Raw genomic sequence first — 24,630 nt, 5'->3', positions numbered from 1 at the left:
TAATATACAATCTTCTAATATTTTTAATATTTTTTATGTTGTATGATAATAGTGTTGTTCTCACATTTAAAAAAATTATTTACGTGTGATAAAAATTTATGTTATTATATATTAATATAATAATTAAAATATAACTTTAATGAATTGAAACTAAAAAAAGGTTAAATCTGTTCAAACAAAAAACAAGCAGATAAATAAACAAATAATATTAATATAATCTAATTACTTATTTGTCCAAAGTCAATCATAATTTTTTAAATATGAATGAGACCATTAATACTTTTTGTTATTTGTGGAATGTTTATCAACAATGCCCAGTGTTTTGTAATATATTTGAATAAATGAAGTATGTTCTTGCATGATGATAATTGACTAATGTATATCTCAACTTTAGAAGTAGGGATGGCAACGGGCAGGTAGGAACAGGTTTTTACTTTATTCGATTTTGTTTCGTCTTATAATAATTTGTATAAAATTTGTTTTGCTCTTATTTATGAGTAGTAAATAGTTGAACTCTAACTCACTCTTGCGGTCACCCGTCTTGTCTTTATCTGTCCATATAATTATTAAAATTTAATAAATAAAATTAAATTTAAAAATTTATATAACCATCATCACATACATAACATAAATTAAAGTAAAATTTTAAATATAATATAATATTATCAATTATTTTACTAATTATTTTATAAATATTACACATATTATATATTAAAATTACGAAAAAGTTCTGCATCCATGTATTTTTTACATGGTTGTTAACCAAGTAATTTTCTCTACACGAGCGTCCCCCACCCCTCACTCGTTTGTCATACACGCGCTACATATAACGTGCTGCAACCTAAAGTTTTGCTCAACGTAAACTTCCTGCTAAAACGTAAACCTCCTGCTACAACGTAAGCTCGCGTTCTTCCTTATTGATCTGTGTTGCCTTCGTCGTTCTCCTCTGGTCGCGTTTATTTTATCGTTTTCTTATTTTGATCTGGTTGCACTTATCTTCTTCCTATTCTTCTTCGATTTGCACTTCTGAATCGAAACAATAAATGACTCAACTTTAAATCAGGAGAGCGATTTGGATTACTCTTTTGAAACGAATCAAACTGACAAAGTTTAGATTATTCAATTTTGAATCGAATTGAATTTAATTGATAATATGTAAATTGTAGGCAGAGTTATTTGAATTTGATTTTATATAATGGATTATATTTCGTTCACTCAGTACTATACAATTGTTTCACCATGAGTACTGTGTTCAGTTCACCATGAGTACTGTGTTCGGTTCATTCTGTAGAAAGCTGTTTGAATTTGATTTTATATAATGGATTATGTTTCGTTCACTCAGTACTATACAATTGTATTGTGTTCGGTTCACCATGAGTACTGTGTTCGGTTCACCATGAGTACTATGTTCGGTTCACCATGAGTACTATGTTCGGTTCACCATGAGTACTGTGTTCGGTTCATTCTGCACTATTCAAAACTCTTCTTCCTCACCTTCTACTGCTTCTTCACCAGAGAGAGAAGGAGAAAAAGACAAAAAATACAACAGCAATAACAACAAAAGAATGACGATAAGGAGAAAACACGTGAAGAAGAAGGAACACGAAAAAGGAGGAGAAGGAGGAGAAGGAGTAACGCGAAGAAGAAGACGAAGAAGAAGAAGCCGCTCCGTGCGTAAATGAGTGTGAAACGAAGAAGAAGAAGAAGAAGAAGCGCGGGAGAAGAAGAAGCGTGGGGGAGAAGAAGCGTTGGGCAAAAGCGATTTCGTGTGTGTTGGGCGCGTGTATTTCACGTTTCATTGATGTTGGGTCAATTTGGTTACATGATTATATGGATGTGTAACATCCCTGTTAAAATTATGTTATGTATTTATACCAGAACGGATAGAAGCGGGTAGTACCTAAACCCAGTCCCAACCCGTCTAAGAATCTGTCCTGCTAAAAACTCGCCCCGCATTAAAAGGAGAAGGGATAGAGTAGATACCCGCAAATTCAGATATTGTTGCCATCCCTATCCAGAAGTGATTAAGCTTTGTTATTCTTATCTAAGAAGACATACTTTACAAAAAATGAAATAGGTATGGCCTAAGCATTTCGGTATTTAAATTAAAAAATATTTAATAATAAAAAAATAACAAAAAATAAATAACAGAAAATAAATTTATTTTATTTAATATTAATTAATTATACAATTAATAAATACTTGTCTTCCTAATAATATTAGGGTACAAATTAGTTTACAGGATACAATCAAATTTCGAACATACATGGTGTCTTTCTAGTGACCTTTTTATGGCTAATGAGGTTATCATTTTAAGATTTGATGCAAAAATGTACAGAAAAAGATAAATAAGTCCTTAATTTTTTGGTCTATAAATATTTAAATTTTTGAAAATTTATAAATATATTTAAATTTTTAATTTTCTCAAAATCTGAATACGTCGATCTCTCTATTCACTTGGGTTTGGCAGACCCAATAGAAAAATTAAACGTGACTTTCGTTGTCTTAATTTGGCCGATATACGAATGTACACATAAGAGAGTTTTTAAAATGAGACAAATTAGACTTAGAGATCAATATATCCAAATTTTAAAAAGGTCAAGGATTTAAATGTATTTTTAAATCTTCGAAAATTTAAATATCCGCGAACTAAAATGTCAAAGATCTAATTGTCCTTTTTTCAATGAGTTATGCTACGTGTACACTAAAATCAGCCACCAAAATCAGTCACCATTCACAAGTATAAAATATATACTAGAATAAATACACATTGAAAATAAATTAAACTACACATATGTTTATACATAAATACATTAATAACTGATTTTAGTGGTTAATTTTAGTGTACAAATAGTATTTTTATTTTTCAATAAAGACTGATAAACTCATAAAAGAATACGAGCCCTTGCTATACGTTACTGAGTTATAAACATTTTTTCCAAAATATTCGTTGGCATTAACCGAGTTATAATAGCAAAATCAAAGTACATAACTGAATTTTATTTTTAAAATTTAAGATAAATTCATACACAATCTATCGTTGTCATTGATAATAGATTGTTTTAAGCCAAATTGAGTACTTGTTCCTATTTTGGGTTTTGGTCAAAAGTACATCTTTTCTGAGGTTCTTTTTATTCAAAATGGACAGGCATGAAAAGTGAAAGACATCAAAATGGAGACACTTCCTTTCTGCGACTGTGGTAGTAAACAACCATTTTGTCTCTTTGGGGCAGAGTGTCGTTGATGGTAGGATGGCTGAGGAAATTGGTGATCCATGCATTGATGGCTGGGAATTTCAAAGGGTCTAATATCTTCATTGATCCAACTTCCTCCCAAACAGGAATCCAGTAAGAGATCCATCCAATTGCAATGTCAAGGAAACCGATGTAGTCCCTTCCAAAGAATCTCTTCCCCTTAATTTCTTCTTCTAACTTCTCCACTGCTTCTCTTGCCTCATTCACAGCCTTTTCTTGTTCTTCCCCGCTACTACGCATTGCCATCCACGCAGCGTCTAAAAGCTATTACATAGAGTTAAAGCTTGTTACTAGAATTTCAAAACATTAAACAACAACACCAACAATAATAACAACAATATAATAATACCTTATGTTCAGCAAAATTAGCCCAAAAGCGAGCATGAGCTCTTTGACAAGGATTCTGAGGCATCAACGGATACTGCTTCCATGTTTCATCGATGTATTCAAGGATCACAAGTGATTCTGCAATTGGTTTGTTGCAATGAACAAGAACAGGCACCTTCTTGTGAACGGGGTTCAGCTCAAGGAGGAGGTTGCTCTTGTTGAAGATGTCTTCTTCTATGCACTCATAATCAACACCCTTTAGTTTCAGAGCCCAGATCACCCTCTGACCAAATGGACTCGCATGAAAGTTGAACAGCTTCACATCTTCTCTTCTTTCCATAGTCTTGCTCCAAGTCTGCCACTTTACTTCAATTATTCCCTTCTCATCTTTCACTACCATATAGGACATCCAACATGGGGAACAAGTTACAACAATAACAAGGGTCTATAAGCTATTAAACACAAGTATAGAGCTAAATCCAAATATATTATTTTAAAAGAATTTAATTTTAATATTTTATCGGTGTAAAAGTAATTTTACACGTGCATCTAATTATATCTTACCACATTTTACATTGGCGGTGTAAATAGTCATTAAAAAAACGAACGTAATTGTACAACTATGTAAAATACTTTATGCTGTTAGTACATCAAAATTAAACTCATTTAAAAAAAATAAAAAAAGGTAAAATAGAAAAATCGTTTGCAATTAGAGCAAGGAAACCTGAGACTACTCTGCTGTTCCTTGATGGCCTCCATGCTCTGTTTTCCGTAAGTTATGAACTTTGTCTATTTTGCAATTGGGATTTGGGGATGAATAAATGTGTAAAACATTGTAAACCCAAAAATGCCCTCCGTTGCTCAATAATTGAAGCTCGTGAAAGGGACATTTGGCTGTACATACTAGATGTAGAAAAAGAACAAAGGCAAAATTTTTTCCTCTCTGCCGTCTATGGCTACAATACAATTGTTCCGAGAATTACTGAAACGTTAATTTTGACTTGAACGTGAGGTTCAAATTTTTTTATATGACGGCGTCTGACTTATTGATGCTGCAGTGCTGTCTGTCCGTATTTCTCGTCAGGAGATGGGAGTACTATCTAGGGGTGTAAGTTATCGAATCGGACGAAAATTTACTGTAAAACCGAACCAAAATTTATAACAATCAAATAAAAAACAAAAAAAAAAATTTTTTTAATTAAACTGATCGGTTCGGTTCGATTTTTGGTTGGCTTGACAGAAATCGAACTGAACCAAACCAAACTGAAAAAGTGGTTAAGTGATCATTCTTTTTACCAGTTTACCTTTTAACCTAATAACAAACCTCCAAATCCCTAACCCTTTCAGCTTTCATGCAGCCATAACACAAGCCGACAACTCAATCTCACATCCATCTTCCTCATCCATGCCTGAGCCTTGAGAGAATGAGAGCCTGAGAGAGACAGAGAGCCTGAGAGCTGCCGCCGTCCTCCAGTCGAAAGTTGTCCATCGTCGCTCTCAAGGACGTCGTCGCAGGTCGCAACTATAGCAGTTATCTCCGTCACAAGCGTTGCAGAGAGCTGGAGAGCGCCATCGTCTAGCCCGCGGGGTCGTGCAGTTCGCATCGTTTTCTAGTTGACGTTGTCGTCTAGTCCGCGCTGTCGTCCATTCCGCGCCGTCGTCCAGTCGATGCCGTCACAGCAAACCCTAAACTGAGCAGTTCTTCTCCGTCGCCGAGCAATTCCTCTTCGTCACCGAGTATCCGTCACCGAGCAATAGCCTTAGTCCGAGCCCACTCTTGCAACTCACAATGTCTTCTTCTGAGGTTAGTAAGTATATTCACAATTTTTGCTTAAAATTTGTTGTTGCTGTTGCTGGTCTTTTGGAAACAGTATATTCAATTCTTCACAATTTATTGCATAAGTCTTGTTGTTATTGTTGTTGGTCTGTTAGAAACAATATATTCACAATTTGTTGCTGGTCTGTTGGAAACAATTTTTTTGAATGTTATGAGTTGAAATTATTAGTTGTTGTTGCTGGTCTGTTGGAAACAATTTTTTTGAAGGTTATAAGTTGATAAGTTATTAGTTGTTGTTGCTGTTGCTGGTCTGTTAGAAACTTTCATGAGTTTTTGAATGTTATAAGTTGATAATGGTAGAATCTTCAATCTCATTATGGCTATAATTTTGTTGTTATTGCTGGTCTGTTGCAAACTTCTCAATTTTGTTGTTGTTGAGGCATTGATTTGCACACAAAATTGGCTTGGTGCTTTTCTAATAACAACTGATTTTGATGAGCTTATTGAGAAGTTTGAGAAACTTGAATTAGGTATGCAAAAAAGAAATTTAAAGTTCCTTTCAAAGTTTATGTTTATAATTTATAATCTACATTGATTTCTTTGTTTTGCTTTTGTAGAAATTGCACCAACCGAAGAAGATGATATTGAATTTGGTGTGGATTCAGATTTAGCATGGTGGCTATTTTGGTTTTTATTTATGTTCGGTACCTGATGTTCCCGGGTACTCGACGGGTCGGGTGGTGATGAGCAGAGGAGAGGATGGGACCCTGAGCTGACGTGGAGCGAGGGCAAAGATGTGCGTTGGTGACGCCGGAGGTGGAGTGGTGCGTGGGGGGTGGCCACCTGTAAGGACACTCCGACGATCAAGTCAGTGTCCGTACAATGTGGTAGCCAGATTAGTTAAGAATGTCACGTACCTTGGGGGGAGAGCTGACCTTTCCCCTTTTATACTGTGTGGAACGGGCCCTGAAAATGACCTAGCCCACTACCCAAGAAGCTTCCAGGAGCTGTCATAATCCACGTAGGAGGGACAGGTCGTCCTGGACCTCGGGTCGGGGCTTCGGGTCGTGATCCGAAGGTATTGGCCCGACCGGTGTCCTGGGCCGTGCGGGTGGTTAAGTCGGGTATGTCCTGGGTCGGGCGTTCAAGGGACCGACCCGTCGGGCTCTCTTTCGTGAGGGGTGCTGTGGGCCTGGGTCAAGGGCGACGCCCCGACCCGGCGGCTAGTGGGTTGGACTTGTCAGTCCGTAACAATTTAGTTTTAAAGTGACTGTTTCAGTCTTTATTTAGTTTTAAAATGTGTTTTTTTTTTTGTTTATTAGATATTTCTAATTGTCTTTATTTTTATGTTTAATTATTGGGACAAGTAGTTGAAATTGTATTGAATTTGGATGTGATGTACCTATTTTAGTTTATTGACCGTTTAAACTTCATTTTATGATGATTTAAATTCTGATTATTGGCTTTATAAAAACAAAAAAAAAACGACCGAACCAAATCGCTGTTGGTTCGATTCGATTAGATTCGGTTGTTTTGCAAACTGCAAACCGAATGGTTGATATCATCAAAGAACCGAACATGTCGGTTCGGTTGGTTTTCGGTCTAAAATCAAATCAAACCGAACCGATTACACCCCTAGTGGTATCTGCAAGAGACTCCGATACTTAAGTTAGCAAGGATTTTAGGCAGGTTTTTAGTAGATTAGAACGCACATTATACCTGAGGGGTGTCGGTGTATTTATAATAAAATTGATAACCACCTTTGTTGGAGTAGTTCCATCTTTTCTGCTGGATAACGGTTCTTTTTATCTTGAATTTGTTGGGATATATCTTTTAAAAAAGATAGAAATAATAAGAGAGATTCAAGGAGGTAGTTACTTACTTTTGGACAGGTAAAGCTATGCTCTCTTGTCGGTGTCTGACCTTTTTAAAGAGGTCGGACGTGTCGAGGAGGCCACCCTTCTTCGTGAGCCTTTTATCTTATGAGGTCTAACTTTATTTAATGGATCAGAGTATGAATGACGATCAATCATTCGAAGTCACTAATATATTCTAGTGAACCTATCAAAGATTAGAAAACAGAAATATATTTATTTAATAATAATATAATAATATATTCTCTATTTAAATGGTTCTTGCATTCATCTCTTTCTTCTTACTATAAACAAATTTGTTTCCTCTTCGAAAAGTATACCCCAAGATTACTAAGCTCCAAAATGAGTTACTTTTGAGATTTGCATAATTGGATTCCAAGTTATCGCATTTAGATAATCACTACCATAATAGAACGAGCGCAATTCACATAAATAAAATAAGTTGAAAAAACTCTTACGCAAGTACAATATTGTAAAACTATAGACGAAAATGCAACAATCTCAATTGTATGTAATCCGCGACATCCTAACGCAGATTCCAAATACACATAATCCGCTACATCCTGTCGCGGATTACGTTGAGAAGCTGATTTCACATAAACTGCTACACCCTGTAGTGGTTTATGAACATATGGGCACAAAGTATATTCCGCTACACCCTGTAGCGGATTATGAGGAGAGTGACTCATTTTGGAACAAATCCATGAATACCAGTGTAATAGTAACAACCCATGATGCAAAATGCACGAATTCATACAAATGTAATCGTCATAAGCAATAAGTCGTACAAAAATAATAGCCACTAGGCATTAACACTAACACAAAATAAGTTAACTACATAAGTCATACAAATATAATAGTCACAAGTGTTTAAGACTAACAGGAAATAAATAAGTCATAATTCATACAAATATAACGGTCGGAACTAACACAATGGGCGCTACTGCTAGTCACGATCATCATCATGGTCACCCCCAAATGGACCAAGTAGGTGCGAGCCTGTGCCACATCGAGTCGGACGCCTAACTCTGGTCGCTCGCCGATCTTCGAGTGGAGCATCCTGTAGCACAACTCCAAATGCAGATGGCGGCGTCCCCCCCCCCATGCCAAACCAAGTGTCGTACGGGCTGCCTGCGGGCTTATTCAGGTCAACCGATAGCTAGGACTCAGGAACCTGGAATGGCACATCTGCTGGCTGTGGCCTGTACTCCGGAGGCTCGGACGGACTTCCTGGGATCGGACTCTGATACTGCTGAACGTCGTCACCCCGTATGATCTTAGCGAAATCCGCATAGAATTGTGGCCCAGCCAGCTGATCGTCCAAATCCATGGTGAAAGTAGTGGTAGCAAGATCAGCAAACATCTACGTGCTACATTCATGGCCTGGGAGCTAGATACGTGAGTAAAAGGTGTACCACCCATACTAGCCTCCGCAGTGCCACCAGGCTAAGTGTCAGTAGGGTGACCACGGGACGATCCAGCCTCGTCATCATGGTGGACGGATGCTCGTCCAGCACGAGCAGCCTGTCGTCTAGCACTACATCGACGCAGGCGATGATCTGCCTGGCCTCCGTCATCACCACCACCAAGCTGCTCCTCCTGGATCATGTCGTCGAGCCAGCGCCACTCCTGATCAGTGGCACGTGTACTAATACGTCGTCTCTGCTCCACGCGTCTGTTATCGAACATATCCGATGCTGGAACTCTAACGGGGGCCTGGGACGACCCTCTGAGTACAGCATCCTCTGGAACCTCAACTGGTCTGGGATTTGCGAATGCAATCCCCGGTGATAGAATTCTATGTGCAACACGGTACCACCAGTCCAGGAACTCAGCGGATGGACCAGGATCAGCCACTCTCTGGATACTCAACACAGAGCGAACTCGCTCGTCCCAATACTCATGTGATGTCCTATAGTAAGTGGGGAACCATCTATCTCCACCCCTGCCGTCCTTACTATGAAGATACTCTATGTTCAGGGCTGGCTCGGGCAGATGTTGTATGCCCCCTAGCTGTGGGAAGACCCTGCTTACCTGATGCCACTCAATCACTGCAAAGTATATCAGACTAGTGACCGCCCGCCATAACTGACTGTGCTCCTCAGTCAGTATCTCTAGATGAATGACTGCAAGTACGTCCAGCAAACCATAAGGCTCCCACACAATCTAATAGTCAGGAGACAAGTCAGCATTGTATCAATGTATACAAATAAGTGGGGAAAGAACTAATAAAATATTGAAAACAAAAACAAATGACTTACATCTCGATCACCCAGTCGATCTAATGCCAGACGATACTAAATAATACGTTGTTCCTTCCCATCAGACGTGGGTAAATATGTGGCCCATCTGAATGACAAAAATATCACATCAATTGTAACTTCATATGTAGAACGTTAATAACTTGAAATAATACGTGTATTAACGAATACTTGGATGCCAACGGAAAAGAAAAAGCGTCAAAATCCTGCGGCCTCAGTGTGAGAAACCGCCAAAAGATCCATGACTGTAGCAACCGTATGGGGCTCAGCCAAGTTAGTGACGTTTCTGTTTGCCATCCTACACATGCATCGGTACAACTAGGCCAACGCAGCTGCGCCCCAGCTATAGCTGCCTATGTCATCAAGTCTCGCTGCAAATGGCAACCAGCGAAGGTGGACTCGATTACCACTCTTGTCCAAGAACAGCTGTGTCAACAGAAGCATCATAATATATGCACATGCATATATGCGCACGGTCTCCTCGGAAGCATCAGTCGGTAACACCCTGAACCTCTCATGGAACCATGTGAAGTGGACCGTTTATAACTTTCTCTTATCCAGTGGCGGAAGCTCACCAAATAACTCCTGGAACCACTCCCATGCCGGTCTAGCCCCCTCGATGTGCAGGTGGAAGTCAGTCATGCACGCAGAAACAGCCTGGCCATCCACGGGCAGCCCCAGCTGATATGCCACATCCTGGAGCGTGATAGTACACTCTACGAATGGCATATAGAAAGTGTGGGTCTCAGGCCGCCACCTCTCGATAAATGCGCTGACCAGAGGCTCATCCAACCAGAACCAATGCGTGTTCAGCCTAGCCAGGTGGTACAACCCAGCCCTCTCCAAGTAAGGTATGATCCTATCATGTAACGGTATATTCTGTTGCCTACGAATGCTATAAATATATCGGGTTGGCTGCATATTCAGAAATAAAGAACACCTGCTTAATTTCTAACAATGACATCACCAAACCATAGCTTATGTTTCAAGACTTAAACTACCTAGGTTTTAAAATTACTAATTTACCATGCACAATTTAAATTTCAAATTCTCTACATTTAATTTTAAATTTTAACTTTCCAATTTTAAATTTCAAATTTTGATTTTCAAAACCTAAGCTAAACTAAGGTTCTATCTTTCTAATTAATAAATAACTTCCTTAATATTAAATAAAATATACAGGTATCATCCAATTGAAAGAAAATAAAGAGACTTACATCTTCATTGATGGTTCCAGCTACGTGATCAACGTCGTTGAGCTGGTACAACCGCCGTTCATCTTCCATTGTTCCACTGCTCTAAGAATATCCTCTCCCTTCTCTCTACTTTCTCTCTTTAAGTCTCTAGCCACTCTCCTCAAATGAAATCCGCTACAGCCTCACGCGGTTTTTATAGTGAGCCACTCTCTTCATAATCCGCTACAGGGTATAGCGGTTTATGTGAAATCAGCTTCTCAACGTAATTCGCGACAGGATGTAGCGGATTATGTGTATTTGGAATCCGCGTTAGGGTGTCGCGGATTACATACAATTGAAATTGTTGTATTTTCGTCTGCAGTTTCACAATATTGTATTTGCATAAGAGTTTTTTCAACTCGTTTTATTTATGTGAATTGCCCACCGAATGATTAAACATTGGAACATTATGTTGATTATCAATTCAAGAGATAACCGAAAAACGTACATCAAATCATCATTTGTTGCCACAACGTTATAAATTTCATCCAAAACAAGACAATGTTTTAATGGAAAAAAGAACACAACGCAAGCCTTCCACAATAACTTGGTATGAATGTCACATATCATACCAATTCATAACATTTTGACACATCCTTTTTACTAAACGATAGAAAATAGATGGTAATAACTCACATAGACACATTAGCATGCATATGTATATTATTAATTAGGAGCATTTTTCTTTTTGAGAGAGTGGAAGTAATCAAGGGCCTTGTCTCTTGGGGGCAAGGAGTCCTTGACCACAGGGTGGTTGAGGAAATTGGTCATCCATTCATTGATGGCTGGCAATTTCAGAGGGTCAATTATTTGCATTGACCCAACTTCCTCCCAAAGGGGAATAATGCAAGGGATCCATCCAAGTGCAATGTCGAGGTATCCAATGTTGTCCCCTCCAAAGAATTTCTTACCCTTGATCTCTTCCTCTATCTTCTCAAGTACCTCTGAGGCTGTATCCAGAGCCTTTTCCTTTTCTTCTCCGCTTTTAATCAGTGCAATCCATGAGCCTTCCCCAACCTATATAAAGTGCACTTTGTATTATTTAGTATTTACCCTTTGAATTTGGAAAATTGTTACACTAACTTAGCAGAAAAGTGAAGATTGAAAATTCCAAGTTGGGAGAACAAAAGACATATTGGCAGAAGCTACTCTGATTTATCAGAGCCAGGTTTCGATCCTGGGACCTGTGGGTTATGGGCCCTCCACGCTTCTGCTGCGCCACTCTGATTGTTGGATAAAAGTTGCTATTTATATAATATTGACTATTTCCCGTGATTTTTGATTTTCAAACCCTCTCCAAGCAACGGTGAAGATAGCGAGGTTGGACGAATTTATTTTTACTCAGCCTCGGGTTTCATTCTAATACTTATAAATTATAATGTTATTTTCCGGTGCTCAAATTTAATTTTAAACTAAATGGAAAACATTGAATTTACCAAATGTTTAATTAATATATATAATTTTGAAAATTATATGTAATAGTCTAATAGATTAACAAAATTTAATTAAACATGATTTAAAATATAATATTATATAATATAAAAATATTAAAATAAAATATAAAATATAAAATTATAATATTTTATTATTAAGACTAAAAAATAAGTATATTACTATATATTAAACCAGACATCATATAAAATATATATTAAATATAAATTAATATTAAAATAAATTAAATAATACATATATTTATATATAAATATAGAATAATAGTACACTACATATTATTTTGTGAACCAAGTTCAATTAATAAGTTAATCTAACATTAACAAAAATTATTCACAACACTTTTACAATCTCATTTGCTCACTCACTTATCTAAATTCTGTTGTTTAATTTGGGTAGATTTAATTCATAAAAAGATATGTATATAAAACATTTTTCATTAATATTTTGTGTAAACAATATTTTTGAAAAAAAGTATATATTTGAAAAAAGTAGCTTTTAAGGCAAATTGAATCAATATTAGATGATTTGATGTTTCAAAGTAACCAACTTTTCGCTCTAACTAAAGCTTCTAATTTTTTTTTTTTTTTGGGTATCTAGCTAAATCTTAATAGATCGATTAACCTGAGAGAAGTCATAAAGCGGAAGTCATCTATTGAGAACAGGACTAGGTAGATGGAGGAGAGGTCTGGGAAATATAATCCAAACTCGATCAAAAAATATAACCAGTAAAAATGATAAATTTAAAGCGGACAAAAAGATATTTGCTGGATGTTAATTACCCGTTGAGGGAAATAAAGTGATAGAATTTTTTAATTTTATATATAAGTCACCTTTTGTTCAGCAGAAATAGCCCAAAAGCGAGCATGAGCTCTTTGATAAGGATCGTGAGGCATCAATGGATACTGCTTCCATGTTTCATCGATGTATTCAAGGATCACAAATGATTCCGCGATTGCCTTGTTGCCATGTACAAGAACTGGAACCTTCTTGTGAACCGGGTTCAGCTCAAGAAGGAGGTCGCTCTTGTTGTATATATCTTCTTCTATGTAGTCATATTCCACACCCTTCAGTTTCAATGCCCACTCAGCTCTTTTACCGAACGGACTCGCCCAATAGCTAACCACCTTCACATCTTTGCTTCCCATTTTCTTTGTTTTGCACTCTATTTTGTTCCTTCTATGTATATATATTTGCAAGAAACTTATAATTCATGTCATGATTGGTTCAGCACGTAATTTGTGTAAATTTTCAGTGTCATTTTGGACGGCAATTTTTTACCAAAGGGCATATTCCTTTGGATAATCAGTAGCACTTCCTCACCACATTGTCTCAATAGCCAGCCACGTGTCCATCTTCTTTCGAACTTCTGTGCTTTAAGGGTGTTTGACCAACTGTACTACTCTATTATATTCTGTATTCTTATCCTTGACTTAATTAATTTATTTTAGATTAGATCATAGGATAATATAATATAATGCAGTACACACTTGACCATTTATTGTATTAACGCATTGAGTTTTGAACTTAATTAACAGCACAAGTAAAAAATATCACCACTCCATCATACATAAATAGCACTAATTATTTAAGCATACGTAACTGATAATTCATTAATCATAAAGAGAAGGATTGAACTGCTTTCTGCGACGGTGGTTATAAGCAAGCAAGTCATCCTTAGGGGGGAGGCAGTCCTTGAGGAGAGGGTGATTGAGAATGTTGTTGACCCAAGCAGAGATGGCAGGACACTTGAGTGGATCCAGAATCTTCGTAGACCCAACCTCCTCCCAAACAGGGAGCAAGTAAGTGATCCATCCAAGTGCTATGTCAAGGAATCCAATCCTGTCACCTCCAAAGAATCTCTTCCCTTTGATCAGTTCTTCTAACTTGTCCATTCCTTTCCTCACCTCATTCACTCTCTTTTCCTGCTCCTCCCCGATCGATATCATTGCAACATATCCACCGTACATAACCTACAATGCATCTTAATATGTTATTCAACTCAATTAATTTATAAGGAAAAAAAAAACAAGTAAGAATTGAAATTAAATAAAAAAAATAAATTATAATTAAAATTAAAATATAAAAGATAAGTTGAAATTAAATACAAAAAACACTCTTCTTTTTATTTAATTTATTAACGCAACAAAAAAGACTCTTCAACTTAACTTGTTCACATTATAGTTTGAGAATTAAATCGAAATGACTGCTCAATCTTTTACCCAATTTCTGATACAATAAGAGATCGACTCACTCAATCTCACTTGTCTATATTATCGTTTCATCACAAACTAAAAAGTGTTTTGACACCTTTAATTATTCAATATTACGACTAGAATAGTTTACGAAGTATTTATAACTTTTAGGTTAAAACAAACAAAAATTCTAAATCCCCAAACACAAAGTCTAATTTAGTAATTAAATAAATAAAGTTAAAATATGTTAAATTAATTAATATCATAGTCATAGAGATCTTGGTTCTGTTACCTTTTCATCGGCAAACTTGATCCAAAAACGTACAAGAGCTCTTTCATAAGGATCTTGAGGCAGAAGTGGATATTGCTTCCATGTTTCATCCATGTATTCGAGGATGACGAGGGACTCGGCAATTGCCTTGTTACCATGAACAAGAACAGGAACCTTTTTGTGGACAGGGTTCAGCTCCAAAAGGAGGTTGCTCTTGTTGAAGATGTCTTCTTCTATGTACTCGTAATCAATACCCTTCAGTCTCAGACCCCATTCAACTCTGCGACAAACTGGACTACACAAAAAGCTTATAAGCTTCACCTCCTCCTTTTGGCTTCCCATGATTCTCTTCGCTTTTGATTCATCTCATTATTTCTCTTCAGTATTATACATATGTGTGTGTACATTTTCCATGGCGTTTTCTAGAACTACATACACTAGTCAGCAATTTTGACAAAGTAGATCTTTTTTAATGTCAAAGATGTTATATGGCCATTGGCAGTTTAACACCTAATGCATGGATCAGAATTTAATAATGGAACCACTTGATTCACTTTCTCTGTTTTCGGCCAAATGTTTTTCGAGCAGAGGCTGAGTTACACAGAATTGGTGTAATTGATAGAATTCAGCATATATAATCGATTAAATTGTGTTATTTTTATTAAAATTATATTGGACAAATTGATTTAGCTAAAAAATCATTAAATTAAATTTTAAATTAGTCTAAATTATTTTTTTTATAATATTAATTTAGACTGATTCTTATCGATTTTTTAGCCAAATCAATTTTTCGGGTTTACTTTTAATAAAAATAACACGATTTAATCGATTATATGTATTAAATTTTAATTATTAAAAATTAATTTTTTAAAAATATATTTTAGGTGTCGTGCCTTCCTAAAATTCTTAAAGAGTTATAATTTGTTGTACATTTTTAATTGGGTTTCGAAGCAACAACTACCGGGAGTAGGCAGAATATGCATGAATTTAGCTATTGTTAATTAAATCTAATTTTATGACTTATCATATTGAGCTTAAGCTTAAAGTCAGTTTTTGACCGTGTCATTTCTTTTAAAATGAGTTACTATGATGGCAAAGGATTCGGTGACCTTCTCTGCAGAGAGGGCACCGGTAGCCTATTAGCCTATTCACAAAATAATTATGATTGGAACCCGCTTCTTTTTATGGCAAATTACAAACATCCCTTTATTTTGTTTTATTTGAAGCTCACAAGCTGGCACTGAAAAACTCTCAAAAATTTGGATTAACCACGAATATTTGTGTAATTTCGTACACAAATTGATTTTATTTCTGGACAATAAATAAATCATGTAGTAATCTTTTATTATAGATTAGTTGCTATGAAAGTGTGAAATAAGTATGGTTTCGTTCTCAAATAAAAGAAAAAAAAAAGGCTTACAAGATAGTTGAATCATGGAAACCACATCACAATTTCTTAATTCTGAGTTCTGACCCCAAAAAAAATGAACAAAAAAAAAACACAAAAGCATATTATTAATTAACTATTAAGTATTAACATAGGGTCATAGACTCATAGGCTGTATCTGGTTCATATTATTAATAAATTATCAGGCCTTTTAACAGGTTTCAGGTCAGGCTAGGCTGAATAACAAGTCAGGCCTAATACCTTATAAAGAGCATATAACAGATTGCAGGTCAGGCTCAGGCCAATTAATTATATGACAGGTCAGGCCTATTAAAAGTAAAGTCTGGCCTGGCCTAGCCTGTTTCCACCCCTACGCGAGAGGTACACCAATTTTGCAATCAAATCTAGATTGAGGTTCTACATATATCTCTTATATTCACGCGTGTGCTTAGATTTGCAAGGACAAAGACACAAAAGGGTTAAGCTGAACCAAAATTGAGTGCAACACTTTAGGGCATTGGTCCAATGCCTTTCCTTTGTTACCCGGAGTATATACAAATAATGCACTTTCTGATCATTTTCAGTTCCACTTTGGCTGCATTTTGGGCGTGGTGGGGTCAGGGTCATCCCTATTTTGCGCTGACATTGTTTCCTGCAATCCATTTGTGATCTGCCTAATTACAACACAAGCTGTTTATGTGTTGCTAATCACTAAGGAGTCATGTTATTTTCTAGAGATTAGATACTAGAAAACTATCATAATTTATTCTTTTTAGTAATTTGATCGTGTGTGAGCAAACAGACTAAGCTAACAAATAGCTAAATAATTCATAATTCCCCTCTGATATTCATTTTTTAGTACTCCATAAACCATATTTCTATAGCAGCCCATGTACGATGATTAATAAGCCCAAGTGCCAATTGTGATCCGTTGCAAAAATTGTTCAATAACTTTTATGGTATACCTAATAATAATAAGATGGATACTTCAATGACAATAATAATGTCTTCATATAAAAATTACATTTTGACTAAATGATCTAGTGATTCATAATATTATTCTCATGTGAAAATACCGTAGTTTGTTGGAGTAGGAAAAAGATCTTTTAAAGTGACAATATTAAAAAAATATGCTTTAATTACTTTTGAATTTATAACATTTATTATTTGTGAGCTCCACTGTTTTAATTTAATGGTGATTAATGATATATTTTTTTTTCTAAAGTGACAATACAATTTTAGAGGAGTCGGATCCATTGAAATATCTACTTAATAATAATATACAGAGACTCAACAACTATTAATTTCTTGAAATAGACAAGTACTGGTAATAATAATCATCAACGTCGAGGCGTCGAGCTACTACTGCGCATACTGATAGTGATCCTCTTTCAATTTGAAATAGCCTCCAGAACATGTGGAGCCACATTATATAATTGTTTATGATTCCAATTATTTGTTCATATATGTCAATGTGAGAAAATAAATAAATGAATCCATGTGAAGATCACCTAACGTCTATTTCTGTACATCTACCAAAAGTTGGATTTTTTAAAATTATTCAATTTTTCTTTATCTTTACTACTCATGCAGGTATCAACTACCCAGGCAATCGTATAGATAAATCTTCTAGCAGTAGAAGGCTTCACATAGAATTCATTATTAACAACAAAATATTAATAGTATATAATAAGCATGCATGCCACAAAAGATCTCAAAGATAAGTTTGAATGTAAGACAAATGATTTTCTGTCGCAAGCTGTACATCCAAGAAGCAAAGTAATAAGCGTTGATATAATTATAAATTTAACTCTAATTATTATGCCATCCATTATATGTTTTGAACCCCACCTATAAGGATGTATTAAATTGCAAATTAAAAGACTTGAGAGGAAATGAGAAAACGGATCCTAAAAGACTACTCTGTTATATAATACATAAATCATTTTATGTATTTGAGTATATTATTTAATAGAATAATTAAATTTGTAATAGAAAAATAATCAAACTCGTTTGTGATTAAAGGGGGAAACCACATCTTAACAACTAGCTTTAAAGAGGAAGAACCATTCTCTTTATATACAACATCAAGCATCCCATATTATTAGATGTGGGACTTTGAGTATCCACAATACTCAAATTCCTAACAGATTTGTAATTATTAATTAATCATTATTAATATTTTTAATGGTACAAAATTACACACTCTTTTCTTAATAGTTAAATACTGACTAAATTTTAATGAAAGTGCTGACTGTTGAGACTTTTTCATAGTAAAATATTTTCTGACATCATCAAGCATTGACAAAATTCAAATGGTAAAAGATAGCTCTGTATATGACTCGAGTATATTGAAATTGGTCTCTAGCATAGACATCCAAATTCACTTTTGTGCAACACTATATAACAAGTCAAAGGAACCTCCAAATGCGTAGTAGCATGGACCTATCAAATTGCTTGCATTCAAGTTAAAGTGATCAAACTTTTATCCTAATTAAAACTCAAATGCGCTTTAGCTTTACATACTGAAATCATACTACTCCCACCATTTCATTTTTATTTTACCAACAATGAGACAAAACCATGATGGTATCGTATGTAAACCATTTTACGAGAGGGTCCCAAGTTGACTATGTTATTCATGATGCATGTTATAAGCTAATTAAGATCCTGATGGGGGCAATGTGTTTCTTCAGTCACCATCGTTCTTTCGGCTACGTCTGCTTGTGATGTTTTCCCACCAATGTCCCGTCGTTATATTTGACGAAATAGAGTACATTTCTCAATTTGAAAATATGGCAATGAAGACAAGATACTAGATAATAATAATAATAACTAATAATTCCAAATTTCCAATATAAGACAGACAAAATCACAAAAGAAATACACTACTGGTTAGTACAATATCTTCATTTTAATTCAACGATCTCGATAAAATAAAGTAAAAAATGGAAGTCCAATAGCTTAGTTTAATTTATTTTCTTGATCTATCAATTCAATACATATAGTTTTGCAATTATAAGAGAAGAGATTCCAGCTTCGTCTTCGTCAATCCCCATTTGCTTAATTATTAGCTGGATTAGAAGACAGAGAAGAGACAGCTCCTCCCTCCTAACTACCAAGAACAAATAAACCTTTTTAGTATTATCTATGACAAATTAAGTCATTCAATTTATTATATTAAAATACATACATAGTTACACATAGTGTGTGTTTGGATTACAGTTTGCAAACCAGAGTTTGCATAAAATTGATTTTGTAAAATTGATTTTGATGATAAGTTAGTTTGGGTTAACGTGATTTATGTTTGGTAATCTTTGTATTAAAATTGATTATAGTAAAATAAATGTTGTTTGGATTATACTACTCAAAATCACTTTTAGATGAAAAATTACTAAAATAGACATCAATTTTATATACCTGCAAAATCAGAATACTATAAAAAATATTTATCATATAAATAAAATAAATATAATAAAAAATAAAAATATAAAAGAGAGTACTATAAATTTTATAATGTCACACAAAAAGAAAATATTCTATAATTTTTTTTAGTATCGTCAGTACTCTTTAATTTAGTATTATTTTAGACTATAAATTTTTATTATTTATGACTCTATTGTTACTTATAATTAATTTTTTATTTATTTTGTCATTTTTTTATAGGATCATAATTTATATTATTCAAAATTTTGATAATAAACGTAATATATAATAATTACAATTACAAATTTTACAAATTCAGAATAAAAAATAAAAAAATTAATACAAAACAAAAATAGAGTACATCAAAGAATAGAAAAAAATTATACAGATAAGAAATAATAAAAATTCCATAAAACCAACAACATATATTATATGAACAAAAAAATACCATAAAACGTAAATAAAATTCATATGAATAAAATCAAATAAAAATAAAAAAAATTCAATTTGTTAGTGATTGAAATAAATCTGAACGATTTTGATGAAAAAAAATGGAACTAAAAAATTATGAAGAAGTAGGAAGAACTACAAAGAATAACTGTGAAGATAATAGTTACTAGTATCATTTTTATAGAAGAAAATGAAGGGTAGGGTTGGTAAAAAGGAAATATTTGAGCTTCTCCTAAACGTGAACGTAAAACGTGAAACGCAGAAGCTACAAATTTGAGCTTCTCCTAAACGTGGGTTCAGAGGCAGAATCAATTCTGCGTTCACAAAGATAAAAATGGCCAAACATAAGAGTGAAGCTTTCAAGAAGCTCAAACGTGCTTCTCTCCGCTCCAACGTGTTTGCCAAACACACCCATATATAGGGAATTACAGTTGGCAAATTGTAGTTAGATTTAACCACGCACGGGCTGGTGGGCCACTTGTTTATGGTTTTTTTTTTTTTCTGCAAAGGCAATGGTGTAGTGTGAATAGTTCCAAAACAGAGAAACAGTAACAAGCACAAGAACCCATGGAAAACCAAGCAATGCTATAATGTGAACAAGAAGACCTATATATTTAATTTGAAGCCTATCCTATACTCTTTTTGCCGTTAATATGCTAATTTACTTTTATTCAGCTTAGCCTACTACTATGAATCTATCATGATACTCCATTTCCCAATCGGATCTATCTACTACTATATTTATTTGTTGATTAATTACTGTAGCACGCTTAATCATATCATCAGTTGCTTTAATTTTTCCGATTCAAAAGATAGTTAACATGTCACCCCACCACCTTTACAAAAACAAAAACATCCCTTGGGCTTTGTTTCGATTCCTAGCTAGCCCCTGATGGTTCATGATGTTCTCCAAGTCAAGCATCACAGACTCACAGTTTCATAGTCGGTAGGGTCCATAATTACATCATGGCCATCAATCACGTATCGACCCCACACACCATGATATCTCTAGGTAGCACCACTGCAACTTATATTATTATTATTATTATTCCCTAATAAAGGATAGGAATTAGCAAACAAAAAAGAAAAAGAAGAGAAAATGAGAGTGGCTTATATGTCAAACTCCTTCTGCTTCAAGCCTACTTCCATATACCATCTTTTTCTTTTCCCGCTCTTTAATCATCCCCGTTAACTATTCATTAGTAATATAAATCAGTGTTTGCTCCAACAACACTGATATAAGAGTAGTAGTCAATGATTTGTGGCTACTTTTCCAACCAAAATCTGCTTCTGCCTCTGCCTCTGCCTCAAACATTGTAAAAAAACACACACATCTTATGGCTGAGATGGAAACCATAAAGCCAAAATCAGCATTGAAGAGCAAGAGATTCGCCAAGACATTCCAGAAAGTAATTAGCCTCAGAAGCAGCGCAACAAAAATCGCTTCAAGCAATGGAATCTGCATCCTCAACCCTAACAACATCAAAGACAACAAAGGAGCTCGGAACAGGGCAGTTATGGAGGCGCTGGTGGCGAGGCTCTTCGCAGGAGTGACTACCATTAAAGCAGCATACGCAGAGCTTCAAATGGCTCAGCACCCTTACAACAACGATTCAATACAAGCCGCTGACCAAGCCGTTGTGGATGAACTCAGAGCCATCTCAGAACTCAAACGCAGCTTCATCAAAAGAGACTTGGATCTCTCTCCACAAATCACCATCATGCTCGCAGAGGTTCAAGAACAACAGAGCCTCATGAAGACCTACGAGATCACCATCAAGAAGCTCCAAGCTGAGGTTGACAACAAAGAACGCAACATCTCATCGCTCAAGAAACACCTCCACGACTGCGTTTCCTTCAACAAATCCTTAGAGAAGAAGCTCAACTCCAGCGGCTCCTTCTCCATCTTCGACAACCTTAAACTCTCCGCGCTCAACCCAACGCATTTCGTCCACTTTCTTCACCACGCGTTGAGATCTATAAGGAGCTTCGTCAAGATGATGATAAGGGAAATGGAGAACGCTCATTGGGACCTCGAAGCAGCCGTCAATTTCATCCATCCAAACGCGCTCTTCACGAAACCAAGCCACAAGTGCTTCGCCTTTGAGTCCTTCGTTTCCATAACAATCTTCGAAGGCTTCAACTACCCAAACTTCAATGTCCAAAACGACCAAACCGTTCGCCACCACAACAAAAACCAGAGCCTCTACTTTGAAAAGTTCAAGAAGCTGAAATCACTGAACCCGAAGCAGTACCTAACCCACAACCCGAACTCTTCCTTCGCGAAGTTCTTAAAAGCGAAGTACCTGCAAGTGGTTCATGCGAAGATGGAGTGTTCCTTGTTCGGGAACCTGAACCAGAGGAAGATGGTGAACTCAGGAGGGTACCCTGAGTCTCCCTTCTTCACGGCGTTCGCTGAGATGGCGTGGCGCGTGTGGAGCTTGCAGTGTTTGGCGTTGTCGTTCGAGGAAGAGGTGAGCATCTTCCAGGTGAAGAAGAACGCGAGATTCTCTGAGGTGTACATGGAATGCGTGACGGAGGATGCAGTTTCAGGTTCTTGTTCTTCAGGGGAATCATGTGATGATTCAGATTCAGGGGAGCTTAGGGTGGGGTTCACGGTGGTGCCGGGGTTCAAGATGGGTAAAACCGTCATTCAGAGTCAGGTTTACGTGTCTCTGGTCGGTTCTTCTTCTCCGGCGACTTTCTGATAGATATAATATAATATACTCATTATGAAATATGAATTAGCTGTTAGTTATGTATCAAATAAACATATACAGATTTTAATTAGAAAGCTGCAACAGTGTTTTGTGTAATTGTATGTACAATTTTTTTCCCCTTGTCTGATTAGGTCCTCGTTGTACATTAATTAAGATGGAGAATTGGAGATTAGGATTCTACATAGATTTGGTAGATAATAGACCTTTTTGGACCCATCTCTGTGTTGTACTCTTTTATTTACTCTTATTGTTACCTAGATTATTTTTTTATTTGTATTTTTTTATATAGTGGGAGTACATAAGGAGTACATAGTATATAAGGGGTAACCCCTTATATACTATGTACTCCTTATGTACTCCCACTATATAAAAAAATACAAATAAAAAAATAATCTAGGTAACAATTATCAATAATAAGAACAAAATTGTAAGTGCCTATCAACATCGGTTCATTCGATTCGAGTCACAAAGGAAACTATTCTTGTGAAGAGATGGTGATATTAATTTTCTAAAAAAAGTATTGGTAGACAATAAAAATACTAAATAATATGAACATTGAATATATTGAATGTTTATTTTACTAGATATACAAATGGTTATTTCAATATTAAGATTTAGGTAAATAATTTAAAAATATATTATATTTTGATTTGATTGATGATTGTTCATATTGTTTAAAAAAATTATTGGTTACCTATCGTAATCTAATTTTCTATTCTCAAATTAATATCAGCACTCAGCATAGAGAATAGTTGCTCTAAACCTACTTTTGGCGCCGCATATGTATGTGCTCAATTATAAACGTTGTGCAAAGATAAGATTAGTTTATTATTATGGTTATTTTAACATGAAGGGGTTCAACTTGTCTATAAAGCTATTGCCGTCGCCTAGGTTAAAGGACCCAGTGGTATTTGTGATTTGTCATGGTTTGCTCATAGAATTTGGATTTAATCTTACATTATATATATAAATTGCTATGCGTGCTATGTGCATGATTAACTGACCGGCCAAAGTGCAGTGAGAGTAGGGAGATGCGTGAGACTGGAGGAGGGAGCCACAAATGGCGAGGGCCATGGGCATTTTTGGATCCACTTGGGCAAGACGGTGGTCACTAGCTAGTAACATTATTTAGAGTCAACCAAATTGGATTGGTTTATTAGTTAGCTCAGTAATCTATTTAAACAGAGTTTAAATTTCATTTTATGCATTCAATAATTAATTGACCAACAATAAATATTTAAATAGAGATCTAATCCGAATTATTCCTTAGTCTATTGTACTAACAAAAAAAAAAAAACATTATTTAGAGACACAGTGGTGGGGCACATAATAATCAAATTAAAAATGTTAGGCTATGTACATCTCATAGTCTCTTGTTGCTGCACAGTTTTTGCCACTACATGAAATCGATTCAAAATCAGCAACTTGCTTCCATATGATTTAAATGACATGAATAACAAGGATCCATCTTATTCTTACCTAAACTATTAATTAATATAAATTCAAATTGAATACAAAAGCAATAAATAAGATGGAGTGACCTAGACCAAGTAACCTTAGCTTTCTGGTGGTGAGATGATATGAAGAAAAGAGAGAAGAGACATTGATGATGACTATGGTTCACGGGGTTGCAAGGCAACATGCCAGGAATGCCATTTCCACACGACCTGCTACCCACCAGAGACAGAGATCAACATGAACATGCGGACCTTCAAGGCTTTAATTAATCAATTTCGTTTTTAGGTAATACTGGACCTGTTAGGGTGATTTCTTTCCAGATTTGGATATTTTAGTTTATTCGTAGCTTAATGTGCACTCCTAATACAGCCATAAATGCTAAAGACCTAATCATCAATAAGTGCCTTTGCTTCCCTTTAACAAAATTAAAGTCCATGATGTCAATTGATACAACATCAATCATGACTAAAGGAAATCTTTTTTTTTTTTTCAATGTTTTGAGGTTCTTGAAATGATGTCTTTGCCTAAAAACGAATTGGAAAAGTA

General features: G+C 35.4%; 4 protein-coding genes across 4 annotated transcripts; 1 reads left to right on the top strand and 3 right to left on the bottom strand.

The window, feature by feature from the left end:
- Positions 1 to 2,985: 2,985 nt before the first annotated feature.
- Positions 2,986 to 4,431, bottom strand: LOC107632168 (putative glutathione S-transferase). The gene is made up of 3 exons (XM_016335845.3): positions 4,306 to 4,431; positions 3,604 to 3,974; positions 2,986 to 3,518 (listed from the first exon to the last, which is right to left on the bottom strand). Exons 2-3 carry the CDS (start codon positions 3,919 to 3,921, stop codon positions 3,168 to 3,170), a joined length of 669 nt encoding a protein of 222 aa, XP_016191331.1. The 5' UTR covers positions 3,922 to 3,974; positions 4,306 to 4,431; the 3' UTR covers positions 2,986 to 3,167.
- Positions 4,432 to 11,188: 6,757 nt separating this feature from the next.
- LOC107632169 (glutathione transferase GST 23) lies at positions 11,189 to 13,487 on the bottom strand. The gene is made up of 2 exons (XM_016335846.3): positions 13,011 to 13,487; positions 11,189 to 11,745 (listed from the first exon to the last, which is right to left on the bottom strand). Exons 1-2 carry the CDS (start codon positions 13,323 to 13,325, stop codon positions 11,395 to 11,397), a joined length of 666 nt encoding a protein of 221 aa, XP_016191332.1. The 5' UTR covers positions 13,326 to 13,487; the 3' UTR covers positions 11,189 to 11,394.
- A 155-nt stretch (positions 13,488 to 13,642) lies between these two features.
- Positions 13,643 to 15,243, bottom strand: LOC107632172 (putative glutathione S-transferase). The gene is made up of 2 exons (XM_016335848.3): positions 14,665 to 15,243; positions 13,643 to 14,150 (listed from the first exon to the last, which is right to left on the bottom strand). The coding sequence occupies exons 1-2, from the start codon at positions 14,983 to 14,985 to the stop codon at positions 13,791 to 13,793; spliced, it is 681 nt and encodes a 226-aa protein (XP_016191334.1). The 5' UTR covers positions 14,986 to 15,243; the 3' UTR covers positions 13,643 to 13,790.
- A 5,726-nt stretch (positions 15,244 to 20,969) lies between these two features.
- UNE1 (intracellular protein transporter, putative (DUF641)) lies at positions 20,970 to 22,841 on the top strand. Its single transcript, XM_016335849.3, has one exon. It carries the CDS (start codon positions 21,244 to 21,246, stop codon positions 22,612 to 22,614), a length of 1,371 nt encoding a protein of 456 aa, XP_016191335.1. The 5' UTR covers positions 20,970 to 21,243; the 3' UTR covers positions 22,615 to 22,841.
- Positions 22,842 to 24,630: the final 1,789 nt, after the last annotated feature.

The sequence above is a fragment of the Arachis ipaensis genome, chromosome B10, assembly GCF_059453495.1.
Source record: "Arachis ipaensis isolate K30076 ecotype BB chromosome B10, ASM5945349v1, whole genome shotgun sequence".
NCBI classification, from domain to species: Eukaryota; Viridiplantae; Streptophyta; class Magnoliopsida; order Fabales; family Fabaceae; genus Arachis; species Arachis ipaensis.
Note: the sequence above shows the minus strand (reverse complement) of the source record. Positions and strands in the feature narration are given on the sequence as shown.

Excerpts from the sequence above, each read along its gene's own strand:
- LOC107632168 (XM_016335845.3), bottom strand. The coding sequence starts at position 3,921 with ATGGAAAGAAGAGAAGATGTGAAGCTGTTCAACTTTCATGCGAGTCCA. Across the intron at positions 3,519-3,603 it reads CTAATTTTGCTGAACATAAG|CTTTTAGACGCTGCGTGGAT; the intron begins GTATTATTATAT and ends TCTATGTAATAG.
- LOC107632169 (XM_016335846.3), bottom strand. The coding sequence starts at position 13,325 with ATGGGAAGCAAAGATGTGAAGGTGGTTAGCTATTGGGCGAGTCCGTTC. Across the intron at positions 11,746-13,010 it reads CTATTTCTGCTGAACAAAAG|GTTGGGGAAGGCTCATGGAT; the intron begins GTGACTTATATA and ends CACTTTATATAG.
- LOC107632172 (XM_016335848.3), bottom strand. The coding sequence starts at position 14,985 with ATGGGAAGCCAAAAGGAGGAGGTGAAGCTTATAAGCTTTTTGTGTAGT. Across the intron at positions 14,151-14,664 it reads TCAAGTTTGCCGATGAAAAG|GTTATGTACGGTGGATATGT; the intron begins GTAACAGAACCA and ends GATGCATTGTAG.
- UNE1 (XM_016335849.3), top strand. The coding sequence starts at position 21,244 with ATGGCTGAGATGGAAACCATAAAGCCAAAATCAGCATTGAAGAGCAAG.